Source organism: Argentina silus (genome assembly GCF_951799395.1).
Source record: "Argentina silus genome assembly, chromosome: 4".
Lineage (NCBI taxonomy): Eukaryota > Metazoa > Chordata > Actinopteri > Argentiniformes > Argentinidae > Argentina > Argentina silus.
The window spans coordinates 20,956,734-20,976,733 of record NC_139658.1 but is presented as its reverse complement, the minus strand read 5'-3'; the positions used below and the strand labels follow the sequence as shown (position 1 = coordinate 20,976,733).

Genomic DNA, 20,000 nt, shown 5'->3' with positions numbered 1-20,000 from the left:
TCTCAGTAGCTAGCTAGCTGCTGCCCACACTGAGGAGGAAATAAATATTAATATTTCATACATGCACTCCAGCGAAACCAAAATACATTTTCACTTCTCTATGGTACACAAGGACCTCTCGGAAGAGTACAGAGTCAACAAAATACCGTGAGTGGATTTCTTTTCCCTTTTTTTCCAGAGTGGATTTTTCCGCTGTTTTTCTAGCTGGCTGGTTCACCCCAATGTGTACTTTAATGTAATATTCTGAGGATCATCATCAGTTCTTTTCTACCTTCCTCACAAAGGCTCCTCCTCATGAAGAGGATTAGTCAGGTGTGTGAGAGGGGTGTGAGACGGGTGTGAGACGGCTGAAAGGCTATGGTGTGAAGGGCTACAGCATGACTAAGGCTACTTACAGTACCAGGGGTTAGAGACTATTGTACCAGGGGTTAGAGACTATTGTGTTAGGGTTAGAGACTATTGTACCAGGGGTTAGAGACTATTGTACCAGGGGTTAGAGACGATTGTGTTAGGGTTAGAGACTATTAGTTAGAGACTATTATACCAGGTGTTAGAGACTATTGTACCAGGGGTTAGAGACTATTAGTTTGAGACTATTGTGTTAGGGTTAGAGACTATCGTACCAGGGTTAGGGACTATTGTGTTAGGGTTAGAGACTATTAGTTAGAGACTATTGTGTTAGGGTTAGAGACTATTGTACCAGGGTTAGGGACCATTGTACCAGGGTTGGAGACTATTGTGTTAGGGTTAGAGATTATTAGTTAGAGGCTATTGTGTTAGGGTTAGAGACTATTGTACCAGGGTTAGAGACTATTGTACCAGGGGTTAGAGACTATTGTGTTAGGGTTAGAGACTATTAGTTTGAGACTATTGTGTTAGGGTTAGAGACTATCGTACCAGGGTTAGGGACCATTGTACCAGGGTTGGAGACTATTGTGTTAGGGTTAGAGATTATTAGTTAGAGACTATTGTGTTATGGTTATAGACTATTGTACCAGGGTTAGAGACTATCGTACCAGGGTTAGGGACTATTGTGTTTGTGTTAGGGTTATAGACTATTGTACCAGGGTTGGAGACTATTAGGTTAGGGTTAGAGACTATCGTATCCCGATCTTACTATTGCTAAAAACACTTTGAAACGTTGTTATACCTGAACATGCATGAAACAAACATAAATGAATTAATCCAACAAAAAAATCATGGCAGACATTCACGAAAACAGTATTCATGATGATGACGTACAGATAATAATTCAAGTGCATCCCATAGCAACCCATAGCAACCTAACATTAACATTAACCTCTCCGTAAATAGAAATTAAGGTTTCAGGCCTTCAGCATGAGAGAAACATCACTGAATAGTCACAAAGCCCTATTCCAACCACTTCACGTCATAAGCATAATCATCCCACAATTAGCCCTTTACAGCTCAATATGTTCTCGAATGCATTCACACTCAAATTGACCGTCCTTCATAGATGTACCGGCGACCATCTTACCTTACCAGGCAAAATGGCATACGAGTCTGAGGGAATATATTATAAGTCCGTTCTATGAATTCTAATAAATGCTCTAAAACGTAAGGAGCCTGCCGACGCCCTCAGGAAGAGGGTGGTGTGGTGGGGGAAGGGGGGATGAGAGAGAGTAGTGGGGTCTTAGGTGCCAGGGGCTTACCTCGATCCAATAGAGAGATGATTACAGTGGTACACCCATGCCAATCCCCTTCAAGCCTCTCAGCTCCATCCTTGCCAACGTGCTAGCCAGTGAATGAGAGTGTGTGTGTGTGTGAGTGTGTGTGTGTGTGTGTGTGTGTGTGTGTGTGTGTGTGTGTGTGTGTGTTGGGGGGAAGGGGGGGGGGGCAGGCGACGCTGCTGTCACTGTGTGGTAGTGTATTACACCTGGAGCTCCTCCACACCAGCCTCATGCATCTTTAATAGAGCTCATTTGCACAGGCCCGCGTGCGTCGCAGAGCCGAAGCTCAGTTCACCACTCAGTAGTCCAATCTCCCTTTCCTCCCTGTGCCTACTCTATTCCTCTCCTCTATTCCTCTCCTCTCTTCTCCCCTCCTCTGCTCTCCTCTCCTCTCACTCCTCTCATCTCTCCCCCTCCTCTTCTCTCTCTGTCCTTTCCTCTCATCTCTCCCCCTCCTCTCCTCTCCTCTCCTCTGCTCTCACTCCTCTCATCTCTCGCCCCTCTTCTCGCCCCTCCTCCTCCCCCCTCCTCCTCCCCCCTCCTCTTCTCACCTTCTCCTCTCCTCTCTTCTACTCTCCTCTCCTCTCCTCTGTCTTGCTTCCCTATGTGTCCTTTGAGGATCTATGAGGTGTAGCTCATGTATAAAACATAATCAATTTGTCCATAAATACTGTTGTGAGAAAGACAATGGTTTCCCTGTTCAACCCTCTAGCTTCTATCTTGTACTCACAACATAATATAGTATTATCATTGTAAAAACTGACCCATTCTTAGTGTTGCTATGATTCATGCTTTGTTGTAAAGCTGTATCTTTCCATGGTGTTTTTACAGCTGGTGTTTCAGTTAAAATGTCAATGCCTAGCTACATTCATGCCCGATGTCTTCCCTGAAATAGCTTTGCCATGTCTCCTGTGTAATGCATAATCCGTGCAGCGGCTGTTGCTTCTGCAAGGCCAATGTCGCACCAATACCAACAATACCTTCCTTCCGTCCCTCCTACTTCCTTCCTTCCTTCCTTTCTTCTTTCCTTCCTTCCCTCCACACTTTCTTCCTTTCTTCCACATTTTCTTCCGTCCTTCCCTCCCTCCCCCCCTTCCTTCCTTCCTTCCTTCCTTCATTCCTTCCTTCCCTCCCTGCCCCCTCCCTCCCTCCCTCTCTCCCTTCCTTCCTCCCTCCCTCCCTCCCTCCCTTCCCTCCTCCATTCCTCTATCTCTCCCGCCCTCTCTTCCTTTCTTCCTTCCATCCTTCCTTTATTCATTCACTAACCACTACCATTATTCATTCACTAACCACTACTAAGTGGAAAAGCAATTTCCCAGGCCAAGGTGGTAACTATGAGTCTCCTTACCTGACAGGTGCGTTTTCCACATCAGGATCCTTGGCCGTGACGATGCCCACCAGCGCCCCCAGCCTGGCATCCTCCTGCACCTCCATTATGGCGCCCTCTGCTGGATGGAAGACTGGCGGCTCGTCTGTGTCTGAGACGCTGACTCGTACGATGGTCTGATCCCTGAAGGATCCCAGGTCTACGAAGCGAGGGTCCACATGCTTGTTGACGGCCTCCACCACCACGTTGTGGGTCCTCTTGTTCTCGAAGTCCAGAGGCTGGGAGAGGAAGCAGAGGAGAGGAGAGGAGGCAGGAGAGGAGAGGAGAGGAGAGGAGAGGAGAGGAGAGGAGAGGAGAGGAGAGGAGATGAGAGGAGAGGAGAGGAGAGGAGAGGAGGCAGGAGAGGAGAGGAGAGGAGAGGAGAGGAGAGGAGAGGAGAGGAGAGGAGAGGAGAGAGATGGCAGAGGAGAGGAGACAAGGAAGAGGAGGGGAGAGGAGAGGAGGGGATACAGAGAGAGATGGCAGAGGAGAGGAGACAGGGGAGAGGAGGGGAGAGGAGAGGAGGGGATACAGAAGAGAGATGGCAGAGGAGAGGAGACAGGGGAGAGGAGGGAAGAGGAGAGGAGGGGATACAGAGGAGAGGAGACAGGGGAGAGGAGACAGGGGAGAGGAGAGGAGAGGAGAGGAGAGGAGAGAAGAGGAGAGAGAGGAGAGGAGAGAAGAGGAGAGAGAGGAGAGATGAAACACCAACACCCCTATATGAGGATGTATTCTATGTTGTCAAGTGGGTGTTTTTTTCAAAGGTTTCCTAAGTACACTACATGCAGAACATATGCAGGCTTACATTTGCATATCTAGTTATAATCTGATATAATAGAACGTCTGTTTGCATATAATTGTTGGTTTGAGTGCAGATATGATGTGATTTGAGTTGTGTTTGTAATTCTCAATTGATAATCTAAAAACCCTCCGCCCACCTTCTTGATGGTGATGATGGCCTCCTGTGTGTCTCCATCAGTGGACACCTTGAACAGCTCGCCTCCCTCCTGGTCCTTGATCAGGTAACTCATGTCCGTGTTGTCCCCCATGTCCGCGTCCGTGGCGATGACACGCCCCACAGACGTCCCCACTGCCGCCCCCTCTGACACCGAGAACTGGTACATCTCTGATGGGGGGGAGGGGGTAGGTGGGGGGAGGGGGTAGGTGGGGGGGGGGGGTAGGAGGGGTGAAGGAAGAGGGGTGAGAATGGGGGAAGAGGGGGAGGAGGAGGAGAAGAGGAGGAGGTGGTGGTGAAGAAAGAGAGAGAAGAGGTAGAGGGGATAGAGGAGGAGGAGGAGGAGGAGGAGGTGGAGGAGGAGGAGGGGGAGGTAGGACAAGCAGTAAGCATTCAGGAAGATAGCTCTTCATCACATCATACATCACCAACTCAAAACAACAGTCACAGAGGTGGCTACTGGCCAGGCGACTTTTTCTGCGTGACCTTTAATCCATCTGGCAGCCGTGATTGAATAATTAAATAAGGTCCTGCTGTAGCTTTGGCTTTGGCTGAAGACTGGTATTATGCATTTATGTTAACAAGGTGTGTTAAAGATGCTGACACACAGCTGGAGACTGGCGGGACAGGGGGAATACTGTCACCAAGGGTGACGGGGTCTGGCCTTTATATTGTCACTTGGGATGGAGAAATGTGGACTTAAAGGAGCAGGGTGTACGTTTGTTGGAAATCTGCCACCTCTGGCCACCGTGGCAACATTGTGTTTGACGTTCCAAACAACAACATCTTTCATAATAATATTATAATCGTCCCCCCCCCACCCCCCCACCCCCCCAACCCCCCACCCCGAAATGGACTCGCACTGCAGTGTCAGACATTAGCTGTTGTATTTCTGTAATGGTGCAAGATTCGAAGAGGGAGCCACCAGAGACAGAAAGGCAAAAATGGGTAGGTCCACTGGGTAGGATACGGCATTTTAGAAAGCGCTTTTTCTGGACCAACAGTGCTAGGAAATGAAATATTTATTTCAAGGGATCTCATTCCCTGATCGCTACCGATTAAACATAGTCATTACAACCATTAGGAAGCTTTTAGAAAGATTGAATGTTACATACTGGATCTTTAATACTGTCACTGGGGATAGAGAAATCTCTGAACACACAGGCAGAGATTACTCTTAATACTGGCAATGGGGTTGAAAGGTCATCAGTTTATACTGCCAGTGAGGATGGGAGACCTCTGCAGTTAAAGGGATAGTTCACTTCAAAATCACCCTAAAATAAAACTCATGTTTGAAATCAGTGATTCTAGTTAAAAACAAAACAATATTGGTGGCCAAATCACCTCAATCTAACTGCCAACCATGTCAGGTAGTTAATTTGAGGTGATAGTGACCACAAATGTTTAACTCTTTTTTTGAGTCCCCATCACTCCCATAGTTTTGTGTTAGCAGTGGCTAAAGTTAGCTGTGGTTAGCAGAGGCTAATTGAACAACTGAACCATGGATTAAAGTCTCTCCTGGCCCATAGACTATTTTCAAGGTAAGGAGCTGTCTGACTATAAATCGAAAAATCCTGAATCACCCTGGTGTCACTGGAGATAGAGACATCTCTGAACACACAGGCAGACCAGGGAGAATACTGTAATTATGGATGGGAAGGTGTCCTCTCTCAATACTGTCAATGGGGGTGAAAGGTCTTCGGTTTATACTGCCAGCAAAGATGGGACACATCTTCAGTTAAAGGGATCTTTAACTCTCCAAAATCAATCTAAAATCAAACCCATGTGATTAATCACAGAAATGAGTGATTATATAATGATCTATCCCCTTTAGTGCTGTCACTGTGGATGGATGGGGTCTCTAACACAGCCACGGGCTCTTGAGTACACTGTCTATGTAGTGTAAGGTCAGCGGTAAGTGATGATGTCACCTGTGACTCTCAGTTCATGCTTACAGTACCCTCTTAAAGACACTATCATCTCAAAGCTTTAGATGACCACAGCACTTCTAGGGGCCAAACCACCTCTATAGGGTATATATGATTAACTCCTATTTTATAGCCTGGTGCCTGGTGGAGGTAGAAGAAGACAGGTTCATTGTGATGTGTGGACCGGAATGAGTAATGGTATCAAACCCGTGTGGCTGTGGTCCGGCTCCAATATTATAATATATTATTATTATTATTTTCATCATCATTTTTCTTTGTGTGTGTAGAGATGTGAACATGCAGAGAAACCCTACATCACGTGATACATCTTAAATAATTCTCTTCTATATTATCAACACGCATTTGCTTCTGTTGTTCTGTGCCTCCCAGATTGCTAAAGTGCTCGTATGGAACAGAAATAGTATAGAGATCATCAAAAACAGGCCACATCTCTGGGTCGGGCCAGATCAGATTATCTGAGATGATGAGTTGACGGAGAGATACATACAGAGGAGAAGAGGAGATATGCTGTATATCAAGCACAATAAACTTGACTCTGACTCAGTGTTCTCCTGGCTGTTATCAAGCTGATGCTGTTCCTCGCACACAGATGAATGAGAGATCAGATACGAGAGCGGGAGGAAAAGCACGGGGAAATGAATGATAAGAAATGAGAGAGGGAGGAAAATGAGACAAACGCACCCCATTCAGGCATTCACAGCTTTGATGATAGGCTCTATCAAGTCTTACCAGGCAGCTGGGTAACAGGTCTGTGATTGTCTTTAGGACTGAACAGTGTGTGCACCTCGCTAACCGCCTGGTTTCAAACAGCCAGACCTCCAGTCCTTCATAAGTACAGTATGTGCTACTAGCTAACCGCCTGGTTTCAAACAGCCAGACCTCCAGTCCTTCATAAGTACAGTATGTGCTACTAGCTAACCGCCTGGTTTCAAACAGCCAGACCTCCAGTCCTTCATAAGTACAGTATGTGCTACTAGCTAACCGCCTGGTTTCAAGCAGCCAGACCTCCAGTCCTTCAACAGTATGTGCTAGTAGTACTAGGTAACCGCCTGGTTTCAACCAGTCAGACCATCGGGTGGTTTGGGTCAGTGGGTATCATGCACTTAACTGAGTTACAGCGAATTATCAGCGAATTGTAATGTAGCTGAACAGCAGTGGAGGCTGGTGGAGGTAGAAATTGGAGGACGGGCTCATTGTAATGCACGGAGCGGAATGAGGAATGACAATGAGCCCGTCCTCCCATTTCTCCCTTCACCAGCCTCCACTGCTGTACAGAACACATCCGTTCAAAGGGAAGGATTCTTCCATTGAGCTTCATTCTGAGATACTGCAATGTGTGTACTGTACTGGCTTGTAGTATATCGCTTGATATTGACTTGTGTTGATATTGACTTGTGAAGTGTTTTTTTTTTCTTAAATATCATTTGGTTTGTATATCTAGGTCAAATTCTCAGAGATTCTGGGTTCCAAAATCATTTGGTGGGTAGATAATTATACCATGTACAAAGCACTGTATATTGAATTCAGAGGAGCCTGGTGGAGGCAGAAATCAGAGGACAGGCTCATTGTAATGCACGGAATGGATAGAACACAATGAGGATGGTATCAAACACATGTGTTTGACACCATTCCTCATTCCATTCCATGCATTACAATGAGCCCGCCCTTCGATTGCTACCTCCCCCAGCCTCCTCTGATTGAATTCTTCATCACGGTAGGGTAGAGAAAACTTTCCATTTCGATTGTATCTATTTACGTACAGTGTATCACATTTCCCACCATTGACACCTTGACACGACATGTTCCATCTGTGTTTCTCCATCTGATTAGTTAACCTGAGGTCGCCAACATGAATCCAGAAATAATCAGAAATAATCAGAAATAATCAGCTTCATTGGCTAATCTATGATTCAGCATCTTATCATAGGCAGACAAACATGTGGGGAAACTCCCAGAGGTCCTGCACCAGTGGATTGCCTGACCCTTACAGCAGAGTGTCTGGCCCGGGGACGGACACAAGTGAAGTGATTTTCTCCAAGTGCCCTTGGCCACTCAGCAAGACTGACACTTATACTACTGATGGGATGTAAGTGCATCCGGCTCCCTATCACCATATCTTCTCATCTGTGTGTGTGTGTGTGTGTGTGCGTGCGTGCGTGCGTTTGTGTGTGTGTGTGTGTGTGTGTGTGTGTGCGTGCGTGCGTGCGTGCGTGCGTGCGTGCGTGCGTGCGTGCGTGCGTGCGTTTGTGTGTGTGGTAATAGCAGACGGACTCACTCTGTGGAAAGCGTGGTGGGTTGTCATTAACATCTGTGATCACTATGGTCACCGTTGTTGAGCCGGAGAGGCCACCCATTTGGCCTGCCATGTCGGTTGCCTTGACGACCAGCTCGTAGCGATCCTGCGTCTCCCGGTCCAGATCTGCCACAGCCGTCCGAATCACTCCTGATGATAGAGGGATGGAGGGTGGGGGGGAGGGGGGAGGGGGGAGAGAGATGGAGAGGGGAGAGGGAAGGGGGGAAAGTGTGTGTGTACGTGTGTGTGTGTGTGTGTGTGTGTGTGTGTGTGTGTGTGTGTGTGTGTGTGTGTGTGTGAGTGTGTGTGTGTGTGTGAGTGTGTGTGTGTGTGTGTGTGTGTGTGTGTGTGTGAAAGAGACAGGGTGTGAGAGAGAGGGCAAGAGAGAGGGCAAGAGAGAGAGAGAGAGCAAGAGCGAGAGAGAGAGAGAGAGGAGTGTGAACGTGAAAGAGCCAGAGAGAGAGAGAGAGAAGGGGGGTGGGGGGGGGGGTGAGAACAAGAGACAGAGACAGAGAGAGAGAGGGTGAGGGTGATGAGAGTGAGAGAGGTGCCAACCGTAAAGGTCACATTAACGGTTAGCACCCCTCCACATCTCCTCTCGTTTGAATATCAACTTTCAGGCAAGTACTCGATTATGGGAGGCACAAGTGCAGCACATTCCATTTCACCCCCTCGCCTCGTCTCAATGGTGTCCTATCTCTGACTCCTTGCTTATACCATTACAGCTGAGCGCTATTAGAATGAATTATATATAGGGTCGGGATGCAGGAAGCCAGGCCTCAGAATCAGGGCTTATGAAAACAGTTCAGGAGAAAGAGAAAAAAAAATGGATTTAAGAAAGAGAGAGAGGGAGGGGGGGGGGGGGAGGGAGAGTTTGGGAGGGAGGGAGAGTTTGGGAGAGAGAGAAAGGGGGGGGAGAGAGAGAGAGAGAGAGAGAGAGAGAGAGAGAGAAATGCAGCAAAACAATCGTTGTGAATTCTCATAATCCAGCCTGAGCGTTCACGCAGTTCCATTCCAGCTCTCTAACCGTCCCTGCGTGGTTTCTACCGTAGCTAACAGACCGACTACTGTGTCCAGCCGTGTCAGTCATTCTGCATTATCCACAGTTCCAGGTATTCCTCTACCAGAAAGTGCATTGCTATATTTGTACCTGCGGCCTATTAAATTAATCATAGGCAGGTTGGGTCACAGTGACCCAACAGCGCTGTATTAAAGGCTTCTGTCATGTTGCGGTCAGGTTGCGGTCGAGACTACTGGTAGGCTATATTTAACCAATCTTTTGTGATCCCTAACATCATGTAATGGAGTTGGTTAAAGTACATAGAGATCTGGGACCATGCAGGCTACATGTTATGGTCATCATAAAATATAAATATGCAGTACAGCAGTGGCCCTGAGTAGACACCCGGTACAAACACATACCGATACAGTAAACTCTTAGTGGTATTGTATGAACCCTGAACTCACATATCCCAATACGCTTAACTGTGAATGGTGCGGTATAAACCCTGAACTCCTGCCGCCTTGTTCCCATCCTCAGGGCTGAGTAAAGTACTTCAAAATAGAAAGCAGGGCGGGTGCAGCAGAAGTAGCTATGCCCTCCCACAGACACACATAGCATCCCCACACCCCCAACTGTATTTCATACAGCCTCACTGTGCTACCGTGACCAAGATGGTAATGTACTGTAGAGAGAGAGAGAGAGAGGGAGAGAGAGAGAGAGAGAGAGAGAGAGAGAGGGAGAGAGAGAGAATGTGTGTGTACTCTATATCCCAACAGCAGCGGTGCACTGTGTGTGTGTGTGTGTGTGTGTGTGTGTGTGTGTGTGTGTGTGTGTGTGTGTGTGTTTGTGTGTGTGTGCAGTAATATAATTCTATTCCCTAGTGGGGTATTCAACTTGAGAGTCCATTGTTGCCTTGGCTGTGTGATGGCATCTCTCTCCCTGAGCTTGTGTTGTTGTACAACTAACACATTCGAGTCACATTTAACACTATAGGGTAGGGTATAGCTGCAGGCTATATTTTCACTGTGAGTATACTTAAAGCCAAATACAGTACCAGGATAAGCAGGAGGCTAATACTGCTCTCAGCAACAAAGGAAGAAAAGAAAATTGCTTTTTTCAAAATAACCTCACAGAGCTCAGTCAACACTATTCAATTCTCTTTCAAATGTAACATGAAAAAGGTTTAAAAGGGAGGTTTTATGTTTCATGTAGATATTGCTGCTCAACTCAACTACGAGATCAAACACCATATATAGGTTCCAGTGAGCTAACCCTCCTCTAACACTGCTACTCTGATGCTCCTCAGACATTCGTCCATGGACCACATCTTGGTCAGGGACAACTCTGAGGCAACAATTGTCTTCAGTGACTAGGTCTTATTCACGAGGTTATCTCCACTGTTGTTCTCTCCCTCCCTCGCTCTCTCTTAGTCTTCACCTCTCCCACTCACATCTATTAGACTGGCCCACGTGCATACGGAGGAGGAGGGGGGGGGGGGGAGGAGGATTAGGGTGGTGGTGGGGGGGGGGTGTAGGATTCGGTACGATCCTCCCATCTTCAGCCCCGACCCCGCAGAGACAGACCCATTCATCATCCCGCTATGGGGGCCAAGCGGAGCACAGCAGAGGGACCAAAAAAAGGATCATTAAAAGTTTAGTGGTTCTCTCTCGGGAACTGTTTGCAGGGAACACAGTCTTGGGGTGTATCTGGGAGACCACTGTACTGGCTGGAGCCCAACACCTGAGGGTTTACCTGGAAGACGAGCCCACAGAGCCGGCCTTGGACATCATACCCAGCAGGCCCAGCAGGGAATAGAGCAGAAATGCTGACAGTGGAGTCTCATCAGAGATCACACACCTGGCGATGTGTCGATGTAACACTACATAAGGGTTTAATGGCCTATTCTAACCATTGACATTTCAGGGTGTCACATTTTAATGGTCTAGTCACACATTTCTTTTGTGGGGGGGGGGGGGGGGAGTTGAAAGAATTGGAAGTGAATGATCACGGATTTAGACAAATGAAGAGGTCAGAGTCATTTCATGATATGACTGTAAATTAAGTCATGATTAAAGGAAAGATCAAAGAAGTGTTTTTAGTTTCCTGCGGTCCACTGTGACAACCAACCAACCAACCAACCAACCTATCTGTCTGTCTGCCTGCAGCCTGCCTGCCTGTCTGTCTGCCTGCCTGCCTGCCTGTCTGCCTGTCTGCCTGGGTGCCTGCCTGCCTGCCTGTCTGCCTGTCTGTCCGTTCATCTGTCTGTCTGTCCCTCTGTCTGTCTGTCTGTCTGTCTGTCTGTCTGTCTGTCTGTCTGTCCGTTCCTCCGTCTGTCTGTCCATCCCTCTGTCTGTCCATCCCTCCGTCTGTCTGTCTGTCCCTCTGTCTGTCTGTCTGTCCGTTCCTCTGTCTGTCTGTCCGTTCCTCTGTCTGTCTGTCCATCCCTCTGTCTGTCCATCCCTCCGTCTGTCTGTCCGTACCAGAGTCTCTGTCCACAGTGAAGAACCTCTCTCCATCCAGGACGCTGTAGATCACCCTGGCACTGCTGCCGTATGTGGGGTCGTCTGCATCCGACGCTGTCACCTTCATCACCGACGTCCCTGTGGAGAGAAACATCATCACGTTAGAGCAGGACAACACACACACACACACACACACACACATTAAACCACACAACTCCTTTGCTAGCTTCAAAGTCCTGTTACTCAGAAACTCGCTGAAGAAAAACTTGGCAGATTTATTGTTTCAGTTATGAGTAGTCATGCTGGTTTGAGGGTGAAAAACTCGTCGGGGGAAAAACATTTCTGAAGATGTTTACTCCTCAGCCCTCTGAATCACCCTGGGTGGTACAAACGCAACGCACCAAAAAAAGTCTATAGTGGGACCCAGTCTCTGGTGGAAAAAATGCAATGGGTATTCTGACCTTAGCGGGGAGACAAGTTGTGTTTGTGGAGATGAAAGGCAACATGAAGGCCCTCCAACATCTCTCTCTTAAAAGACTGATGAAAGAATGTGAAATCTACAATAACAAACAATTATCTGTAATTACAACCACTTACGGAGTGGAATAAATTCAATAATGCAGTACAATGGTGATTTATTTGGGTTACACAGATTTTCATTAATTCATTACTCTCTCTCTCTCTCTCTCTCGCGCGCGCGGTTCTATTCCCAGTCAATTGTGTGTATCCATCAGCCGCTGGCATGCGATGCAAAGGCACATATTTACATTTAGTCACACGTTTCAGTCAAAGCCGAAGGACTTATAAAGCTTAATGTACTAAAGCTCACTGCTCCCACAGGGCAGAGAGTGATGCTAACTAGCCGTTTAGCACGTAGCATTGTAGCGTGACAGCCAGTATAGGGCCTTTCTTCTCTGAGAAACGCCTTGAGGATTCCCGGGAAGCCTTGAGGGCCCTCAAGGACACGGTGGGACACAGCCTCTGACCTTGACCTCTGACCTTGTTCTAATTACAATGCATCCTTTTTCCCTTGCCAGGCAGGGCTAGAGGTCAACGGGAAGGGGAGTCATGCACTGTCCCTAGTAATGAATATAGGTAAGAGTCAGGCTGTAGACTGTCCCCAGCCAGGGGTATACTGTAGGTAAGAGTCAGGCTGTAGTCCTGTCCCCAGCCAGGCTAGAGGTAATTACAGGCAGCTGGTGGTGTCCAGTAAAGGTCACATCTGTAGCCTGTCCCCCAGGCCTGTCATGCTACCGTCCGGCAGCATAATGGCCCTATGCTAATGATGCTAATTAACAGGAAGTGTCAGAGCGCTGTTTGTTTCCTGTCATCAGCCTCGGCGCCCCAGGGGAGGGAGGGGGGGAGAGGGAGGGGGAGAAGGGGGGAGAGGGGGCAGAGAGCAGAAGCCTGCTCTGATCACTGTCACAGATGACAAATTTTAGTCTCTTTAAACTTCCTGTAGCTCTAGGATTCTCCCATGTGTCCGATGCTAGATATTGCAGAGCTAATACAACTATCTAACGCTAGTTATCATTGATGTTCCTACATTTAATTATAGGAGTTAGATATTATTAACGGAGCTAAGTTCTCTGCAGTTATTTGTGACGAAAAGCCCAATATTACCCAGTGTTGAGTCAATATAGTCAATTCCTCTGCTAAATGCTCCTAGCATGGTATCTCACGTCACACAGAATGAGGTCTTTCTGAGTTGTGTGATACCATCATTATCCCAACCAGAATATGCCAGCATAGACATATCCTGACGCCCTAGGAATATTATAGCGTCACTGTCTGGTCAAGATCAGTTAGAGACTCTCCTTATCGCATTAGAAACCCAAGGTATTATAAAGCATAGCTGTTTCTATTACTGGGGACTGGTAGGGGGTGTCTGACTAATTCTGCCTACCTGGCGGTATGTGTGTGTGTGGCTGTGTGTGTGTGTGTGTGTGTGTGTGTGTGTGTGTGTGTGTGTGCGTGTGTGTGTGTGTGTGTTCATTCTGCCTACCTGGTAGTGCCGTTCCCTTTCAAGGGATTACTGCCTTATCTTAATTTTCCCCAGGTAACAATCAGCTTGACGCTCTGCTGTTTCCTGGGCAGCCTGGACCCCCCAGACCAGACAGTTGGTGGAACTATATAAATGCAAATGCTACTTTATGCTGTTTATATTTAAACAGGGAGGCAGGATTCAGAGCCAGGGCTCTTATTAATGTACCTGGCCTCCGTGATCAGAGAGAGAGAGGTCATTAGTAATCTTCTAGCGGACATGTTGGATGGTCTGGCTTTGGATGATTCTCCTGCTGATTCTCACTCCCAAAGGCTGATTCAATAAAAAAACGTTATTGACTCCAGATTGGAGGACCATAGTAATGGTCACAGTAATGCCCAAATACATATCTTAATGAAGAAGAAAGCACCCCCCGTAAAATTAATAATTCAAAGATTCATTTCTTTCTTTCATCATCTCTCTCTCAGTCTAAATGAAACCTGATACCCTGAAATTGTGAGACTGAAGAAGGTATTGTTGTCGTAATCATTTAGCCGTTAGTTGTGCTGGGTTATAATAGTGGTTGTGTGCTGAGTACGCACATTATTCAGCAATAAACAGACACCTTCCCGCGTTTGTGGTTCCTGCCTCATATTCAGCTGACTCCTGTATTTACAGTAATGACTTCTCTCCCTCTAGACTCGTAGCTGCAATGTATACACTGTAGACCTGCTTTTAGCATGTCTACGGCCTCGGCCATCAATGGTGCATCTCCCTGTGGAGCTCAGAAGCAACACCGGACTGAAAGGGCTTCATTGGGCTGTGTGTCATCATGTAGAGTATATTACTGTTTATTTACTCTGTGAAATGTCATGTTGTCATTCCCACCCTGGCCATCATAGATACCACCTATCTGCCACGGAGCTACGGCTAAATCGCTAACAGGGCTAAGGGCTATAAATAGCCCATCATGTTAACTGAACCTTTACTGCGCGTGACTTTTATTTTGGCAGGGAGTCCCACTGAGACCAAGCTCTCTTTTACAAGGGAGCCCTGTATACAAATCATTTACAAAAATCCATCATTCACACTTACAACATTATAAAACACAATCAGGAGAAACAATCACATTTCTCAACAAACAGGTCCTTGATCAAAATTTCAACTGTGTGAGTGGCACTAGAACAATCAACTCTAATGTACTCTAGATTGTTCCCGGCAGTGAGGTGCACCAAAATGTACTAAATTCGCTGAGAACGAGTTTGTTATGTCTGACCAGGGACCTTTTTAAAACAGTCTCTGCCACTGAGTGCAGATATGTTTGCGGTATCAAACTGCACTGCACAATTTATGGCAACTGTATATATTAATAGTATATGAGCTAGACCCACTTTTAGTGCTTATGGACCCACGTCACTGATAGAGTGTCGTGACCTGTAGTGTGTCATTCTTACCCGGTGCTGTGCTATGACAGATATCTTCATCACGGTATGAAGCGTGACAGTACTGTCCATCCACATCTCCATATCTGCTAGTTGCCTGACGTGTACAAGGCTGAACTAAAGGGTTCTGGCACAGCTACAGCCACCACCCCCCCCCCCCCCCCCCCGCCCCCCTGTCCCCAACACCCCCTCTCAACCCAAACTGCTCCCATCCCATCTGATCTCAGTTAAAACAGTCAGGGAGAATTAGTACTGACTGGTTATTTCATAAAAGATACATTACAGAGATCCTCCAGCTTCTCTCCCCGTCGTAAAACTCCCACAGCTAAATGCTTCCAACAGGCTCCAGTCCAACAGGCTTCTCACTGGGGGGGGGGGGCATGGGGGCATAGAGGCTCTGAACTGCTGTCCAATAATCATAATAATAATATAAATACAATACAATACAATAATGTGAAATGTGGGGGTTCTGGTTGCTTATTACATTGTAATAACAGGCTAGCTACAGTAATACAGTGTTAAGGTTACCACAAGGGCAATGCTCTTTGCTACCTGCCTCCCTTTATTACAGTATAATATTGTTAATAAGCTTCATTACAGTGCAATACCATGGTAATATGCTTTGTTACAGTGTAATACCATGGTAATAACCTTTACTACAGTGTAATACAGTGTTCATAAGAAGAAGAGGGTCCTAGAGGCTCTGCCAGTATTTCAACAACATTGCTGAACATTGCCACAAAGGACAGGTGTGCAGCTTATCTGTGTGCGCATGCCCTTGAAGATACATTGGTGGGTGAAAACACAAAATATGCACAGTGAAAACAAAAACACAATGCATATTCAGAGGTAGGTGGGCACAAATGAAGGCACTAATGAAAATCTAATTCTGAGGGCCATCATCGTCTGGAATGGAATGTTTTCAGGCGATAGCTTTATATTCGCCTGGATTTATGCACAGCTCAGTTTTAATGGCATCAACACAGGCTGTTGAAACGGCTCTCCACAGCGATCTGCACTCAGAGGGAAGACGGTTCAATTACAGGGCTGGGAGCTGGAGGAGCTGGAGGAGCGGGAGGAGCGGGAGAGAGAGGGGAGAGAGCCACACGTCAGAGACACAAGACTGGCAGCTATTTAAGAGGCCCCCTCGTAAAAGAGATTTGTAGCCCGTCGTCTCTGGGTGCTGCTGCAGCGAGAGATGGTGATGTGAGTGACGGAGGCTAACTGCGCATCGCGGTACCCCCCCCTCCACCACCATCACCCCTACCCCCCCCCCCCCCCCCCCCCCTCACACACACACACACACACACACATCCCCCCCACCCCCCTGCCGGTCCGACACGCCCTAATCTCCCGGACAGAGAGCTCTCCCCCCAGCATTATGGATCATTTAGTAAAGCCATAAAGGCTGAGCTGTTTTCACATGAAAAGTTATATCTCCACTACACTTCCACCGTGATTCATAACTCACTGGTCCACATAAAGGCAGGAAGAAAGGGAGGGGAGGATGAGGAGGGGGTGGGGGGGTGGAAGGGTGGGGGGGTGGGGGGGGGCTGTGGAGAAAAAATGTGTGGTGTCATAAAAGTCAATGGGCTGCTTACCGGCGTCTCTGCTGAGGTCCACACAAGGATTTAGAAGCTGGTTTCCCCCCCCCAACCCTCCCCCTCCTCCTTTGTCTCCTGACAGGAGGGTAAATCTGGCCGTTATTAGCTCTCACCTTGGTTCTATTATTAGACCGTGTCAGTATTTGTTTAGTGGACAGTGTTGTGCAGCAGTGGCCTTCGCTTGGCTCCCAAACTGCCGCTACCATAAGTTCCACTGTAAGTCATCTTCTTCCTCTCCATTTAATACTCCGACTCTGTCGTGTAGGCAACTCTGTGGCTAGGGAACCTAAGGAGGGGCCCTATGAAGTGCACTCCCAGGAAGTAATGAAATGTCGTGAGAGGGTTTGCCTTAATAACGCAAAAGCCCATATGAAACTCCTTCGTGCAATTAAATAACCATACTGGAATTTGGTCAATAAAACTGGATCTAATTCAATCTGTCGACTAGATATTCCTTGTGTGAGAGTGATAGGTGCATGCATGAAACACTGTCACCGGTATCTCCGATGTCATGTCACTCAAAGCAAGAAAAACGTCCTTTGGAGGAGGTTTTCACTTCACCTTTGTCCAGCCCAGCGTCAAGTGTCTGAGTCATGCCACTCAAAGCGAAAACAAATGCCCTTTGAAGGAGACACCACTTCACCTCTGGCAGTCTCTGATCTCCTGAATGACACGTCTTGACTTGCATGTCTATTCCCATCGACTCCACGTGTTTATTCCACACGTCTATCCCAGGACTGTGAGTGTATCAGACTGGATGCTTTAGAATCTATCAATACCCCCAGGACGACGGCTTGTATTGACCCAGAGTCTTCTAACGCCACCCCCCTTCGCTCCGATCTGGCTCTCTGGCACGTCTCATCTGCAGTTAGCCTGATTGGCTAGCGCTGACTGGCCTCTGATAGGCTAGCACTGTCTGACCTCTGACCTCTATCGAAAGCGTCTCGACATTGATGATTGCTTTAGTCCATACAGGGGGTTGCTGTTGTGTGATGTTTGGCCAGGATTGCTGGCATCACATCTAAGGTATCCTACCACCACTGCCGTTGTGCCCTTGAGCAAGGCACTTAACCCCTAACTGCTCCAGGGGCGTCTGTCGCCTGCCTCGGGCCATTATTATTATTCAAACCATCTCCATCTCCTCTCTCAGGCGCGGTGCTGTGGTGTGTGCTGTGAGCTTTCCTAATTGTATGTTCAGATTTAAAGCCATTTTATCTCAAGACATCTGGGAGGTGTTCTTTCCGGGCGGGAAAAAAAAAAGAAAAGCCAGGAAGAGGTCAGGCGTCAGGTCATGTGTGAGGTCAGGTGTGTGTGTGTGACACGCAGGTAGAGGTTAAGTGTATGTGACACAGAGGAGGCATACAGCCAGAGGTCAAGTGACAATGACAGGGAGCCGCCTGTCCTGTCCTGTCTGTCCAGCCCAGGGTCCTAGCCTAACAGTAGCACATCAATCATGGGTTTAACCCAGCGGAAACACCCCCCCCCCCCAACCCCCCCCACCCCACCCCACGTGTACCTGTCAGAGAGGCCTCTGCCCCCGATTGTCAACTAACCTTTGGCTTAGCACTCTGTACATAGAGGAATCATTGATTTCTGCACATTCATGCACATCCAATGGCCTTTACGATGCAAGGTTATCTAAGCAGAGTGTTTCTAATCTAACAGCAGAGCATCTCTACCCTGGTGAAATATGTAGTCTTTTCCTCATATTACCGAACACTAACCATTCAGAGTGCAGTGCTATATTTAATTTTTCATTTTGAGAGCAACAAAGTGCACGACGTGCATCGGGTGTGTTTTAGCGCTGAACTACGCTCCCCGAAGGGCTCTAGGAAAACGGGGGCCCGAAGTAGTTTGACATGACTTTTGCCTGTAATGCAAGTTTTCGGAACTGCATATGCACAGTGTTTGAAGTATAAAAGCTAAATATTTAAACCCCTTACTTTGGCTGGCGTGGTCAGAGAGAGAAGAGAGACAGATCCCATTCAAATATTAATAGCACAGCTTTCCACGACACAAACAAAAGCCCAACTCTGATCCCACTTAAGCCCCCCGCACACTGCTATTCTGAAATTGTCAGCACTAAACTGGAGAAGTGCTATTGTTAAAAAGAACAGCACAATTCATTTCCCAAATTCATATCTTCAGTGTAGCTATTGTACGGGAGCTGCAGCGCCATGGGAAATGATGCAAATACTACAGTATTATTCTCCCTTTACTAGCTTCACTTCTGGTATACATTCTAATCTGAAGCTACATTATAAGGCTTCCATAGAAAATCCCTGTCATACTCTATAAATAAATAGATGGACACGCGCAGGCACACACACACGCACACGCACACGCACACACGCATGCACGAGCGTACACATACACACACATACACACACACACACACACACACACACACAATCCCCCACATGCACCTACCAACTACAGCTTCAGTACAGTACATGGATCATCTATAATACATTTTCTCTTTAGCAAAGTGGGTTTACCCATGTTGAACGCAGCGCTTGGAAAGACAAACCATCTCCTCTCTCAGTGGCATCCGTAGAGATTCCGAGCCTGGCTGTAAGCACTTAACCACCTCCTCTTCCTCCTCATCCTCCTCTTCCTCCTCCCCTCTTGGGTTGTACTACATACTGTACTGTAGCCCAGTTTGTTTACCCATTAGACCGACCAACTTCCAAGTGGCCTGTGCTGCGGTGAGTGATAGAGCAGTCTCTCAGACCTCCCGACAGAGGAGCACAGGTTGTTTTTTTTTGTTCTTTTTTGTCTAAGCCAAATTACAGAGATTTGAAAACCTGAGAGGGCTTTAGACATTTAAATAAGCGGACGCTCATCTCTCCTCTCCCCTGTCACACACTGACAGAGGTATTACATTAGCTTTCACTACGGCACGCACTCCACATTAATGACACGGACGTTTTTATTTGGAAAATAAAAAGGAGGACGAGTCATAAAGAGGTGATGACCGGAGGGCTTTTAAGTGAACAGACATTAATTACAGAGCTGTGCTGCAGCAGGGCCAGCGTTGGTGTTACCACTATGTTAGCTTTAACGTGGAGTGCCCTCTCCTCAGCACTGCACTGAGTCAACAGACACACACACACACCCACACACACACACACACACACACACACACGCACACACACACCCACACACACGCCCGCACACACGCACCCACATATACACACATATACACACATGTAGACACGCATATGCCTGCCTGCGTGCGCACACACACA

General features: G+C 47.4%; 1 protein-coding gene across 1 annotated transcript in view; it reads right to left on the bottom strand.

Annotated features, from left to right (window-relative positions):
• cdh22 (cadherin 22) overlaps nucleotides 1–20,000 on the bottom strand; it is a gene marked incomplete at both ends in the record, with an annotated part of 67,551 nt that overhangs the window by 34,934 nt on the left and 12,617 nt on the right. The window contains 4 exons of the mRNA XM_083668290.1: nucleotides 3,040–3,296; nucleotides 3,996–4,183; nucleotides 8,237–8,404; nucleotides 11,738–11,857. Of these exons, the coding sequence (XP_083524416.1) occupies nucleotides 3,040–3,296; nucleotides 3,996–4,183; nucleotides 8,237–8,404; nucleotides 11,738–11,857 (733 nt within the window). The remainder of the gene's footprint in view (nucleotides 1–3,039; nucleotides 3,297–3,995; nucleotides 4,184–8,236; nucleotides 8,405–11,737; nucleotides 11,858–20,000) is intronic.